General features: G+C 31.8%; 1 protein-coding gene across 1 annotated transcript in view; it reads right to left on the minus strand.

Annotated features, from left to right (window-relative positions):
• The window catches only part of tau (microtubule-associated protein tau), a 63384-nt gene that overhangs the window by 22060 nt on the left and 25266 nt on the right, over positions 1–16058 (minus strand). The window contains exons 3-7 of the mRNA XM_076539251.1: positions 12574–15553; positions 11278–11415; positions 10485–10693; positions 8338–8523; positions 4581–4625 (exon numbers count right to left, since the gene is read on the minus strand). Coding sequence (XP_076395366.1) covers positions 4581–4625; positions 8338–8523; positions 10485–10693; positions 11278–11415; positions 12574–15553 — 3558 coding nt within the window. The remainder of the gene's footprint in view (positions 1–4580; positions 4626–8337; positions 8524–10484; positions 10694–11277; positions 11416–12573; positions 15554–16058) is intronic.

A 16058-nucleotide genomic window follows, 5' to 3' on the forward strand; every position in this document is an offset into this window, starting at 1 on the left:
ACTAGAAGATATTCTAGTTTAGTAAAAAATATAAGAAAATTATTGAATTCCTTTGTGTTACGCTTCATAATTTTACAAATATTTCATTTATTTCTTGTGCAACTTACAAAAATGTTTCTTATTAAAACACCATCTGTAATTTTATCGCAACCATACATTTATTAACAAAAATTATGCAACTTTAAATTTATTAACCAAAATATAGTAATCAAAATTGAAATTTAATACAAAAACTTGTGCACAAAAATAACACTATCGTCTCTTTCTACAATTTTTCACGATCAATTTTACCAAAATTATATTTTAAAATAAAGGAAATAAATATCTTATAATTTGTCAATAGTCTGCGTCTAAAATTATTTACACATTTGCAACATGATTAATTAATTTACAAAACTTCAGTAAAACCTAAGAGGGGCACTTGGGACGATTTTCTCGTAAACTTCAAAAGATTCCTTAAAAATAATTTTTGATGGACATGAAATAACTGATGAACTATAAATATCGTATATTAAAAATTTTCCCTGAATCTAAGCTCCATTTCGAATGGGTTTCGTGTGTCTCCTAAACTATGTAGGTTTGATTTAGGCACATAAAAAAATCACCCATTCGAGGTACGAACATTTACACTAATTTGAAAACATGCAGAACATGCTTTAGTTTTTCCGAATTGAATTTACTTACTCGACTTACTGTGAACGAAGAACGGACTAATTTTGAGGAACATACTTCGTTCTTGGCGTAAAAGCAACGGAGTGTCAGTTTAAACGACGTTAGTTAGCCGAATTATTCACTCTAATTAATAGATTTGAATCGTGTGTAAAATATTGAAATGATGAAATTTTCGAATGTAACAGAGATGCGAACATGTAAGCAATGATAATTAACAGTTAAACAATTGTTGACCGAGGCAGGAGAGAAATTGTACGTTGCTAACTCAGAATTGTTGAATGTTAATAGTAATGTTAACAATATTAATGATTACTGTTTATTAATTTTGTGCTTAGTTGCATTTCGTTTAAGTAACACAGTGATTATGTCACATATTTAATTTATTAGAATAATGGAAATGAAAGTAACGAAGTTATGAATATAATATACATATGCATTTTATTGCATTCATATACATATATATGTATACATATTATTATATTTTGTTATAATATATGTACATTGTAGTCAGGATATATGTAATAAGCAAATTGTATTTAAAGTACAATATGTATATTAATGAATCGTATAATAAAAAATTAATAAAATAGAAAGTATTTGAAACAGTAAATAAATTGTATAGAAACAATTATACCATTTTTGTATAATAAAAATTATACAATTTTTTTATAGTAACAATTATACAAGATTTTTTATGCAACTTATGTAGAGTCTGTATACAGTATACATGGTGTTTCACAATTAGTGTAGGTCCCTGAAATGGGGGGTAGCTGACGTGATTCTGAATAAGATTTCCCTTTGCAAAAATTAGGTTTGAAGCTTCGTTTTTGAATTATTAAGGAAAAACACAGACCAATCAGAGCACGAGGATTACGCATGCGCAGATGCAAGAGCGACAGCTTCGGATAATGCGTAGTTATCCAACGCGTGGTAATCCAACGCGTAGTAATGCAACGCGTGGTAATTCTACGCGTAGTAATGCAACGTGTGGTAATCTAATGCGTAGTAATCCAACGCGTAGTAACCCATCGTGTGGATATCCAACGTGTAGTAATCCAGCGCGTGGATATCCAACGCGTAGTAATCGAGCGCGTGGATATTCAACGCGCAGTAATCCATCGCGTAGTAATGCAACGCGCGGTAATTCTACGCGTAGGAATCTAACGCGTAGTAATCCAACGCATAGTTACCCAGCGCGTGGATATCCAACGCGTAGTAATCGAGCGCGTGGATATTCTACGCGTAGTAATCCATCGCGTAGTAATGCAGCGCGCGGTAATTCTACGCGTAGGAATCTAACGCGTAGTAATCCAACGTGTAGTAATCGAGCGCGTAGATATCCAACGCGTAGTAATCGAGCGCGTGGATATTCAACGCGTAATACATAATCCATCGCGTGGATATTCAACGCGTAGTACATAATCCATTGCGTAGTAATGCAACGCGCGGTAATTCTACGCGTAGGAATCTAACGCGTAGTAATCCAACGCGTAGTAACCCAGCGCGTGGATATCCAACGCGTAGTAATCGAGCGCGTGGATATTCAACGCGCAGTAATCCATCGCGTAGTAATGCAACGCGCGGTAATTCTACACGTATGAATCTAACGCGTGGTAATCTAATGCGTAGCAAAACCAGCGCGTAGTAATCCAACGCGTAATAATCCAGCGCATAGTAATCTAACGCGCAGCAATCAGAGCGCGAGGATTACGCGCGCTCCGCCTCTAGGCTCGATCCTGCGCTCTCGCATCTGCGCATGCGTAATCCTCGCGCTCTGATTGGTCCGCGTTTTTCCTTAATAATTCAAAAACGAAGCTTCAAACCCCATTTTTGCAAAGGGAAATCTTATTCAGAATCGTGTCAGCTTCGTTTCAGGGTCCTACACTAATTATGAAACATCCTGTATATGTCAGTATGTGTATTATATTCAGAACGCAATCTTGCATTTCTTTAAGCAAATAAACAAAAAAATAAATTAAACAATATTTCTCTTGAAAAATGAGCGTTACACGCTCTCGAAATTTAACATAGTTTCGAACACCTTGTATGTACCGTAACAAGTTAATCACAGAATGATACAGCAAATATTGTATCCTAATCAAGCGCTGTAATCTAGACACACTTAAAGCTGTCATGAAAGCTACTTCATTCTTTACTTTATAAATAGAAATTTTAACTTTGAAGGATTAATGTATTTTTTCTATTAGATATTTAATTTTAACGCGTAAATAAGTAGTGTTTAATATGTTTTATTAACTTTAATTTCGTTTATTAATAATTCACAAATTATTTTTTTATTATGATTGCCAGCAGTAGTAGCAACTCCACTTTCTTCTTTAGTTTATTTCACCTTTTGTTATACAATATTTAAAGTTTTATTAATATGTTGTAACGACTTTTTGTATATTAATAAAATTACTCTATTTATATATGAATATAATTTATATTATTTTTATATGAACATTAAATATATTCATAGTTGATTTCATTGCATATTTATTTAATTGCATAGTTGATTTATTTATGAATCATAAAAGAATAATCCTTTATAAATTTCCAGACAAGCTTAAAATACTTGCTATTAGTTCTAAGATATCAAATACTTTTTTATTATATATATATAGCGCGTTTAAACGGCATATAACTATAATTATTCAGGATCGTTTTATTTTTAACCCCTTTACAATATCGTGCCACACGTGACGCAATTACACTTCAAATGTAACAATCTTGAACCATATTTTTAGTACCGTTGAATTTTAAGTTCGATTCTAATTATAATCGCTAAATGCAAAGTACGCACTGCACTTCAACTTTTACTGTTTGCCTTAACATTGCATCAGTGAATAATTAGTTCTGACTGACGTAATTGCCGAGAAAATTATTACGTCAAGGGTTAAATTTAAGTTTTCGATTTTCTACTTTGTGCAGTTACTGTAATATTAATGTAAACGAAAATTTTGTTCAAAGGGATGTCTTTCATTTAATGTCGTTTGATTCAAAGAAGTTAATTCTTTTGAAGTTATTAGATTTGTTATGTTTCGTAATAAATTGACAGATATTTGTAGATAACGAAATATTAATTTATTTTATAATAAATTGCAAAATAGGTAACTCTGTAATTGTTTATTTAAATATTGTTAGTAGGATTAATTATTTTAAATATATTTCATTAAATTGGTCGCTAAAATATGTTTAAACATCCATACTAATATTATAAGGTGTTTATATTAATATTTCTAATATTACTGTACAAGGTGTTACACATTATATTCACCTAAATATCTATCATAAAAAGAGAATTTCTTATTTAATTTATATTAAATATTTCTCCTGTAATTTACTTCAAAAAACCAATTAAATTGGAGAAAATTTGTTTAATACTTTTTTCAGGATCATTAATTTTTATGAAATTATTATAAATAGACAAAATATCTACATGGTCTTAAAAGTACTACCAAGTCGTTATTTGTAGGCAAATATTGTGAGTAAATTTTAATTAATTTAAAAGCTTTACTTACATTTTGAAAATATATTTAATGTCGTTCCCAAATATTAACATTGGTATACAAGAATGTGAAAACTTGAAATATTTGAAAAATGAGGTTTTGAAAAGATACACTATACATTCATACAACTGTGAGAATTATGTAATGTAAAAATGTTTACAGAGTAAAATTGTTTAAAGTGTAAAAATGTAACAGAATAACCAGTGACACAATAATCAATGCGTTAATTCAACATTAAAATCATTTTCGAATCTGTCGTCATTAATCTTTTGAACAATTTGAACAATTAGTGTGAACAATTCGTGTAGATGGTTATGCAATAGAAGGTAGATTATTGTTGAAAATAGTCGGTCAACAATGTGTCGATTGAATGTTTCATGAAATTTTTGACATACTTACGTCGTTATTCGTTTCCTGTGGCGTCTTAGGTGGCGTTGCCGATGACTGAATATCAACAAACAACAATGACTTATTAATAATGATAAGTGAAAATACATGCGTACAAAAGAGCAATGCGTGTTTTTATATCGTCGACGGGATGCAGAAGGTTTTTATTGGAAGAAAAATACTTCACTAAACAGAGATACTTTGTCACGATGGTACGGTGAATAAAAATTATTTAATATTCAGAATAAAATTTATGATGATATTTAGAATAAAAAATAAAGGTCTGAAATGATCTCGATTTTTAAAGAAAATGAAATAGTAGAATTTAGTGTTAAATTTCAAGATTTTTATAAATGTCTTAAGCTTTTAATATTTTTTAATTTAAAGCGACGCTTATTGTTTCTATCATTTGTGTAAGTATAATAAAAAATATAACTTATTAGGAGATAATAGAGAAAAAAATGGAGAAAATAGATTTTAATTCGATTAAAAATTGTATTAAATAAAATCTTTTATCTTTATTACATATTTTTTTTCAAATTTAAATTTTGAACTTTTTGCTTTTTTAGCAGAAATAAAATATATAGCGAACATATATATTTTAAAAATTATATAATAAAATGCTAAAGAAATATTTAGCAGACAAAGAACAATTTAACACTCGAATTATAAAATGAATAAGAATAGTGTATCATAACATGGTAAATCGATTTTTAATTCAGTTTGTCAGAAATGAAGTTTCATGTAAAAAGAAAGCTTCCATTTTGTTTCTAGCTTCTGAGATGGATTATTTTATTGGTCACATGTACCATCGTCACAATTATACAGCAGTGTTGGGCATATTTACAAATAACGAATGACTTTTTATTTTAATAGAGATTTATTGAAATAAATTCAGTAAAGTTTATATTAAAAAATTTTACAAATTTATATATGATAAGGTGAAGTGGGGTAAGTGCAGACTAGTTTTTGTGAAGTTAGTATTTGAACGTAAGTATTTTCAGTCTGCTATGTAAATATTTTACGCTGTTGATATCGAACGCTTTACACAATTACTACTATTTAATTAATATTAACTAGAACCTTAATATTCCTTGTACATTTTGATTTTGATAGGAAATTGTTTAAAATGTCAACTACTCTGCACTTTCCCCGAAAATGGGGTAAGAGCGTAACTTGAAGTTAAATACTTTGAAACTTTATTGCATGTGCAATGGGACAGGAGCAGAATTATTAACAAATCTGCTATAAAATGCTTTTTACTGCATTATGTAAGTACTCTATACTACAAACAAGTACTCTTAGCTGAAATATAAAAGGGGATACAGTGAAACAAAACAAGGAAACAAACATACTAAATGGAGAAATTTCGCTCATATTGTAATAAAAGTAGCCTGTATACGCACTTGCCCCGTTTACGAACTTACCCCACTTCACCTTAACTGAATTTTCCAAATTTGTATATATTCGAATGACTCTTTAATAAAAAATTGGATACTGTTTATTATCGAATAAATTTCTTTTTACTTGTAATTTTCATTTTAGAAGTAATCGTATAAAATTTTATTCGAATGATGCCCAACTCTGTCATGTATATTTCTTCTGCATCGAGAGAAAGAGAATATGATACAATGATAAATTGTAGCATATAATTGAGAAATACAATGATGAGAAACTGTTCATTAGGTCATATAAAAGGGGGCCATATAGGGAGACTATACTTTAAAATCTGCCATTTGTTATATGACAATCTAAAATTAAACTTTGTTGCTAAAAGAAATTTCAATCTTTAAAAATACAGGAACACTTTTTCTAAGAATAATAAATAATGTATAGAATATTAATATTTCTCTTGATGCTAGAGTTAGTTCCTACTCTGTGAAAAACACTAATCTTTGAACTAATGAACATCTGAGACGTAAATGCGAATCTACGTTGACATTCTACATGCAACGATGCAATCAATATAAAAATATATGTTTTCTAATTTATCAAACTTCTATTCTCGTAGTGTACGAACGAAATGAGCACTATGTTACTGTCGTGAACGGGTAAATGCTGAAGAAGATAAAGCAGGTGTTTAATTTGACAAATGAGTCATCACCACATTAAATAAAACACTACGAATGTAAGTGTTATTAAACAAAAATGTAACACTCTTCGACATCTAGTTAAAAACACCTGAAAATTTCAGTTCGTCAATACACTTGTTCAAGCAGTTTAATTGCTTTTTAAAGTAATTAGTCACGAAAATGACAATGAAAATGTGGGCCGTAGGACAATTAGATTGAATGATATAATCTCGTCATAAATTTAAAAATTTTTCTATTAAGATAAGTTTGAAAAATATTTTTGTTATAAGTTTAACAAATATTCTGTTAACAGAAGTTTGAAAAATATTCTATTAAAACAAGTTTTAAAATTTTTAATACTCTTTGAAATTAGTGAATTTTGAATGTTGAAAACAGTAAAAAAAAAATTCAACATAAAAATATACAAAATACATATATCTTCTTTAATTGAAATGACTAGTTTTTTATACTATATTCTTACTCAGTTCGCTCTGAATGAAAGTGCCTCAAATATTTCATTCAACTGTTCATGATTTCATAGATTTTTCACTATAACACTAAAACTTCTACGCTATTATACAGATTTCTATAATTTTCTACAAGGAATAGAAATTGTAAAATATTATTGTAAAACTGTGACGAAAAACTAAATCGCACGCAGGCAAATTCATAAATAATAAAGAAGCGTTATTAATTAATTATAGAAATCATTAAAATAATTTTTGAACGCAGACAAAATGTTGTCTGAAATTATGTAAAAATTGTTAAACATGGCACTTTTTCATTACCTTTATAAAAATTGAATTAATTATCTGAAGAACAAGGAAGTAATTGAAAGATAATTAATTGTATAATTACTTTACTCATTTGTGTTGAGTTGTCTTGTATTGATCTTAATAAATATCAATATATTAAGCATATATCTGGTCACATGTTAATATATCAAGTATACTTGATCGTATGATGTATGTCAATGTAAGTATGTATCAGTATGTCAATACATCATGATTTATACGATTATATCACCATATTATACAGACCTATATCGACATATCAATATATCCACATGACGTAGAAATATGACATTATTATACTGACTTATTGCCAATATAATAACTGATATATTACTGTACATATATCATTATATGTTATATATTAATCTATGTATATCAATATATCCCTGTATCCACATATCAAAATGATTTATGTTAATATATCAATACATCCACATATCATAATGATCTATATTAATACATTAATTAATACATTATATTATTATAATAATATATGTCTATTTATCAACATATCATACACATTTATATCAATATATCCACATATGATAGTGATTTATCAATATATAGTTAATGTATCAATATATCATAATAATCGATGCCAATATATCAATATGTCTATAACAATATATCAATGTATCCACATATGATAGTGAATTATATTAACATATCTACTATTGATATAGATCACTGCGATAATATATGGTATATTATAATATATGATATATTATCATAATGCTCTATATCAATAAATCCATACAATATTAAATGATACAATTATCATAATACAAAATTAAATTGAATGATCTAAAAATGTTAATACTCGAGGTAATGGAAAAGTACCTTTAGAGTTCATAAATAAGTAGTAAGTAAATACTCATAAATTTATTGAAATAAGATTCTTACCTTAACGCTGCCACCTCCTGGAACATGTTTAGCGTTGTCTTTCGAGCCGACTTTTGGTTTTGCTTTATCTTTGAAATCGAGCTTCACGGTCTCTATTTTTTTATCGCCACCCCCAGGTTTGTACGTCGCGTTTTCCAACGATCCAACCTTAGGTTTCGCGTTCCACTGAAGTTTTACTTGAGCGATCTGTGATACATTTTCAAAAAAGTATGAATAAACGGTTTAACTGATTGTGTACAAAAAATACACTAAATCGAGGCTTAATTTGTATATTTCACGTATTTTTGAAGTTGCTGTTTTGTAGACGAAATGATGAATTTTGAAAAGAGAAGTTGGCAAAAAATTTTAGGTGAGAATTCAGAAATTTAGAAATTTGAATATTTGAATGTTTACTTAAGTGTTTAGATATTGGAAAATTTGGAAACTTGAAAAACAAAAAGGTTGCAAATTTCAAACTTTAGTGATTTGAAAATTTGAAAGTTTGAGAATTTAGAAATTTAAAAATTGGGAAATTTGAGAACTTAGAAATTCATAAATTTAGCTACTTAAAAATTGGGAAATTTGAGAGCTTAGAAAATTAAAAATTTAGCTATTGGAAAATTGGAAAATTTGAGAATTAAGAAATCGAAGAATTTAAAAATGTAGACAAATTAGAATTTTAGAGATTTACGAATTTAGAAAGTTTTGTATTTGGAAATTTATGAATTCGAAGATTTGAAGGTCTGAAAAATCAATATTAAATAATTAAATAATTGTACGTAAGCAATCACTTTCAATTTCGAGAAATTCTCATTTTCCACGAACAATTTAATCAAAAACGTTATCACAGTCTCCCGCGTAGAATGTAGGTATGTATTAATCCACATGTGTCCAAATATAACGTATATTCCATGCATATGGAACAGGATATTCATCTTGGTAAATGCGTTTTATTCATCATAAATCTCTTACACGATAACAGCCATTAGTGTTAACGTTGGGGACGTTAGGGTTGCTTTTAATTGAGTCAGTAGAACTAATTATTTCAAATTGCTAGCACTTAAAAGTTATACATGAAGATTACGGAAGAAGAATTTCAAGTACCTACGTTGAAGGAAAAATTTAATATAAATTACAGAACACAGACATTCATGAATTGCAAAAATTTGGAAATGAATTTGAAAAATATCGTCGACTCACATCACTCTTTTTACAAATCGATTACGGTCGGTCATCGAATTAAGACCACTACATTCAGCTTTTTTCACGTTCTCTGTAAAGTTAGGCCTGTTCAAATTGTAATGATATAATTTATTAGTTACCACGATTACTACTGTCCATAACATTAACACATATTAATATCTTATATTTCCACCCTTTGCTTTGATCACAGCTTCCGGCATGCTCTGCATACATCATATGCTTTATATCTTCATTATTTTCCCAAATATCTGTAATTCTTTTCAACTCAAATAATGTGGTTGGAGAGTTGTGAACTAGTCTTTTGAGTAGGCAGACATTTTCTATGGCATTCAAATTTTACCTGACGCGTTATCGATACTTGAGCCTAACGTAAACGCTTTGACGCCCCTTAATCGCTCATCACACAATTTATTATCACGGTAGTAACAAATTGCTATGTATATATCGTTATCAATGTATTTAGTATTAATTTGCAGGACCTAAGAATTTTCCATGTATGACATAATTATAGCCATGAAAGTGAAATTCTCGTACGTGGTCCTTATTTGATGGCCAGGGACTATTTACTGTACTATCATCGTAATAGAGTAATTGCAATAATATATTAATGTATTCGACTTTCCAAATTTCTAAATTTTTTTATTTCGACATCCGTAAATTTCCACGTATTTCAACTGCCATATTTCCTCATTTCTAAATTGGAAAATATGAAAACTGCAAAGTGTAGTAATTTAGATACTTGAAAATTTAAAAATTCATTGTTTTAAAATTCTTATATATTCAAATTTCTAGTTCTTCCAGTTCTATTCTTACAATTTTTAAGACTATAAAATTAAAAAATTGAAAATGGACAAATTTTTGTATCTCGACATTTCCAACTTCTAAATTTCTAAACTAGTAAATATTACAATTCAACATATTTAAATTTCAAATTTAAAAATTCCTGAACTATGATACTACTTAACCTTTTTGTCGCCACCACTGGGTGTGTATTTCTCGTTTTTCGCTGCAATTTTCGGCTGTGCCTTGCTGAAGTCCAACTTCCTGTTCTCTATCTTCACTTTTCCACCGCCCGGTTTGTAGCTCGCGTTCTCCAGAGACCCAATCTTCGATCTCACCGTTTTCAAGTTCGGAGATGGCGCTGATCCCACTTGAATTTTGTTCATAGGCACCTCTGTACAATTCAACAGAAACTGGTAGTTAATATTCGTTCAAAATTGTATAAATTTATGAAACATTCATTTCGTAATGTATAGTTGAACATTAATTTTGTACTTTGTACAATATTTGATAATACATATTTGTATTCGTTCAAAGATACATGAATTTATAAAACATTAATTTCCTAGTTATACAGTCGAACATTAATGTTGTTTATTGTACTATGTACCTATAGTACAAATTCATTTTATAAACTAAAAGTGTTTTTATTTTTATAGTAACTACTGTTCATTGTATTCCTTTCGACGCTATAATTTCCACTTAATAATTGTTTACACTGAACAAATTTTTTTTTATAAATATTTAAAAAATATAGTAATTCAATTTTGTTGAAAATAAAGTCATATTAGTCAAAGTCTTAAAAAATTATTATTCCATATTTTTTATTTTTTTCAAATTGAATCGCTTTATTTTCCACTTCTAAAATATTTGATATTAAAATTCTCATATACAATTTTTACCAGAATTTGCAAACGAAAATTGTTATTTTGCAAATAGTGAATTTGCAAAAAATTGTTATTATAAATTGTTACGTACTTTTCTTTTCTTGACCACCTGTCGATGTCGGAGTTTCCGGAGTCCGTGGCAACGATTTGACAGATTTACTTGGCGATTTTACCGGCGACCCAGCCGCAGATTTCTTCTCCGAGTTTGATGCACTACCATTCTCAATTTCTAAAAGAACAGAGAAAAGAGACGCTGCAATGCTTATCCTACATTTCAACGAACAGCAAAATGTGTCACCAGTGCACTCACGAAGCAAAATCTTGATACGGTATACGCTCTATTAATGCACGGTTTAATGAACGGTAGAAACGTTTTTAGATCATTAATGTTACATATGCATTTTTTTAAATTATTAAATCTACATTTATTGTAATGTGTGATTGGCTCTTATATTTTATGAGAAATGTGTGGTTGGTTCTCTATTGCTGTGTTTCTAAAAATGGCTAGAAACGTGCATTAAGAGAGCAGACACTGTATTTTAATAGTGAACTAAAACAATAACAATTTATTTCCACCACAAAATTTACTATGAAATAAAATAATTTGAGTTGTATTATAAGCCTCAAAGTTTAGTGTAAAACAAAGTATTTTAAGTTCCATCATGAAACTTAAAATTTAATATTTCAATAAATAAATTAAATACTTTAAGTTTCATTGTAAAACAAAATATTCTTAGCTTTTCATAAAAGCCAGTTTTACTGTAAAAAACTGTGGGTTTTGTTACAAAACTGGTAATTTCAAATAAACAAATTTTAAGCCTCACTATGAATTCCAATATTTAGTGTAAAACAAAATATTCTGAGTTTTATTATAGAATTGAAAATATTTAATGTTGCACATATCTCGGGTTCTGTTATAAAACTCAAAACTTACTATTAGTTCAAATATTTTGAGCTTTATTGTAAAACACAAAAACAGAGAGTTTCGAGAAAATAAAATAATTTCGGTTCCATTATAAAACTCGAGATTTACCATAAAACAGAATATTTTCAGTTCTATTATAAAACTCAAAATTCACTGTAAAACAAAATAATTTTAGTAGTAATGTAAAATTCAAAATTTTCTATAAAACAAAATACTTTGAGTTCTATTACAAAACTCAAAATTCACTGTAAAAAAAAATAATTTAAGATCCATTATAAAACTCAAAATTCACTGTGAAACAAAATAATTTCAGTAGCGATATAAAACTTGAAATTCACCACAAAAAAATTTGGATTCACCAAAAAACTCAAAATTTCCTATAAAATTAAAAATAAATCACTTTGCCATACCGAACTTTCCCCTAAAAAAAAATTGTTCTTCACTTTAGAAATAAATAAAAACCTGTAATTCTCGAAGACTTCTTCTCTGACTTTTCGCCTAATTTAGTAGGCGTCGATACGCTCGGAATCTTAGGCGCCGCTACTTTCAAGCTCTTCGATTCAGTCTTCTTAGCGTCGCTCTTTTTATCGTTCGAATCACTGACTTCCTTCTTTTTCTCATCGTCCTCCATTTTCTCATCATCATTGGTTTTCGGGGATTTCGGCGAGACTGGCGACTGAGGGCTATAAGATGGCGACGATTTTACCGACAACGATCTCGGTTGCCCATGATCGAAGCCTTTCACGCTTCCTTCTGGAGTCTTTGGCGGAGACAACATCGATTCCGGTACGTTTCCTGAATCTTCCACTAACGCGGGAGTCTTTTTACCTGTCTCTTCCGGTTTCAAAGACTCTGCGGCAGGTGACTCTTTTTGTCCTTCATTCTTAACACTTGACTCTTCCGCAGCAGGACTAGATTTGTTCTCATCTACAGCCTGCTCTTCCAATTTCTTCGCTTTTGGCTCAGATTCTACTTCTGACTTCTCTTCAGGTTTTTCCTCCTTCTCTTTTTCACTGTGTCCTGCTTCGGTTTTGTTAGAAATTGTTTCAGTTTTGTCCGATATTGTTTCGGTTTTGGACTCCGTTTTTACTTTTTCACTTTCATTGTCTTTCGCCTTCAAAGGACACACATCCTTATCATCCTTTTCAACCTCCTTTTCTTCTACCTTCTTCTCAGTTTCTTCATCTTTAATTTCAGTAGTCTCAGATTTCTGTTCATCCTTTTTATCCTGTTTTTCCGTCGGAACCTTCGAATCTTCCTCTTGAGCTGGGGTACTCGCTCGCGATTTATCTGGCGATTTAGACGGCACCTTCAATTCTTCCGTTTTACCTTCACTACTCTCTGTCGGTGTACTAGCTCGCGATTTATCTGCAGATCTGGACGGTGTTTTCAATTGTTGATCACTTTCGTTCTTATTCGTATCCGGTGTACTCGAATCCGCGGATTTAGGGGGTGTTTTCAGTTCATTTTGATTCTCCGCTTTATCTGGGGATTTAGGGGGTATTTTATGTTCTTGTTGAGGTTGGCTCATGTCTGTACTCGATTTATCCGGAGATTTAGAGGGTGTTTTAAGTTCCTGATTTTGAGGTTCGCCCGTTGTACTCGATTTATCCGGAGATACCTGATCACTTTGTTCTTGATTTACTTCCTCCAACCGTTTGCTTGCATCCGACATCTTAGACTCATCTGAAGTTTCTTTATCAGACGCTTTATTTGAACTTTCTTTATCAGTCACTTTATCTGTACTTCCTTTATCGGACGCTTTATTTGAAATTTCTTTATCAGTCACTTTATCTGAACTTCCTTTATCAACTTCCTCTAATTTTTTCGTTGCCTCTTTATCGACCACTTCGGGTTTACCGTCGATCTCGTGTTTATTCGTAGACTTTTCATCAGACTTCGATTTGGTGTCATTTTCAAATTCTTCATTTGCACCTTTGGATATGTCGCCATTCTTTTCATTAGCCTTTTCCCCGATCGTTTCAGGCTTATCCACCTTTCCATTTATCGTAGCAGTCTCCGGTCTCTTTATCGGCTCCTCCTTCTTCGGCAGTTTACACTCGAAGGCTTCTTTCTCGCCGTTGGTACGCGGCGACTTTTTCCCGTCCATCACCACATCATCGTCATCGTCCTCCACATTCTCGGTTTTGGAAGGATTTTCGAACTGCTGAAACTTCTTCGCGTTCTCAACATCGGCCATTTTGTCGATTACTATACGCGGAAGCGGATGTTTCTTATCCTCCTTGATGGATGGACCCTGCTGGACTACGTTCAACGACGATTCATTTCGTTGCAATTGGTTTTGTGCGATCCCCTGGGATCGGGCAGCCTCCGGGTTTCGTGATTGCTGCCGTACGTTTTGTTGCTCGTGTCCCGGTTGAGATTGTTCGGCGTTCTTGTGTGGTTGCTGATAATTCGGATGTGAATTAGGTCCCTGTTGACGTGGGGACGATGGTGCGACGAATCGAGGATTCAAAACGATATTTTGCTGTGAATTTTGACCTTGGTTTATCTGCGCTGGGTTTTGACCTCTTTGCTGAGTTTTACTTTGTTGCCGTGGTTGACTTTGCGGTGGATTTTGCGTTGGATGCTGATTTTGTTGTATTGGTTCCTGCGTAAGGTGTCCTTGTGGTCGACTCTGACTTTGCTGTTGACGTTGTGGTCGATTTTGACTTTGAGGGTCTTGCGACGGGTGCTGACCTTGCTGTGGTCGATTCTGACTTTGTGGATGCGGGTCGTGCGAGGGATGTTGACCTTGCTGTGGTCGATTCTGACTTTGTGATGGATGTTGACCTTGTAACGGACTCTGACTTTGTTGTGACTGATGTTGACCTACTTGTGCTAAACTCTGACGTCTGTTTGGTGTCGGATATGGACCTTGTTGTGAATGTGGACTTTGTTGTGGATGTTGACCTTGTGATGGATGTTGACCTTGTTGTGATGGAAATTGACCTTGTGGATGTTGACCTTGTGGATGTTGACCTTGTGGATGTTGACTTTGTTGCAGTGAATTCTGACTTTGTTGAGGTGGATATTGACCTTGTGACGGATGTTGACCTTGTTGTGGATTCTGACTTTGTTGATATTGGCTCTGTGACAAATTCTGACCTCTTTGTGAAGGTGGATTTTGATTTAGTTGCCGCGGATGTGGATTTAGTTGTGTTGGATTTTGACTTCTTTGTGCTGGAACCTGTTGTGGCGGATGTTGACCTGGTTGCGGTGGCCTTTGAGGAACTGGAGCTCCTGATGGTTTTGGAGGACCGTACGGCCTGTGTGCTCCAAATTGACCCGAACCAGATTCGGTCGGAGAACGACTATCAAATCGGATTTGTTGTGGCTGTCCCGGTCTTGGTTGGCCTACAGGACCATTATTTATGGGCTGCCTTGGTAATCCAGGCGGACCTTGAGGTCTCCGAAAGTCTGATAGTTGATTCGATTTTACCTAAGAAACAACAACTTGTCTTACGAAAATTCGCGATGAGAGGAAGGGATGAACCCTAAGCGTTAAGGACAAGGATACTTAATTTCATCTTTTAATTCAATGTTGTTTCAATATTAGCTCTAAAAGCTTCTTTGGTTCACTTTTCCTATAAATAATTGATTTAGCTAAATTTGTAACGTAGGTCACATACGACCATCAAGGGAAACGTGTTAGCTATAAATATTAGTTTTGCATAATAAAAATGATAATGTAGATCTATTCAATAAGAGAAATTTTGAAAATAATTTTTGGAACTATCAATGCCAGGCAGCAAAATGTTTTACTCGTTTGAGATTTATATCTTTACCTACACATGTGCTATAAGGTTTATTGCATTTGTTCGAAAAATCGATTGCAACGGGAAAACTGAAAAGTTGAAGTGTGCAAGAGTAATTTGGATAGTCAATATTGGCCCTGAGCCCATCGAACGAGTCGATACTGTAATACAAAATAATGACGTCTCGAG

This window comes from Megachile rotundata, chromosome 13 (assembly GCF_050947335.1).
Source record: "Megachile rotundata isolate GNS110a chromosome 13, iyMegRotu1, whole genome shotgun sequence".
In the NCBI taxonomy this organism is placed as follows: Eukaryota; Metazoa; Arthropoda; class Insecta; order Hymenoptera; family Megachilidae; genus Megachile; species Megachile rotundata.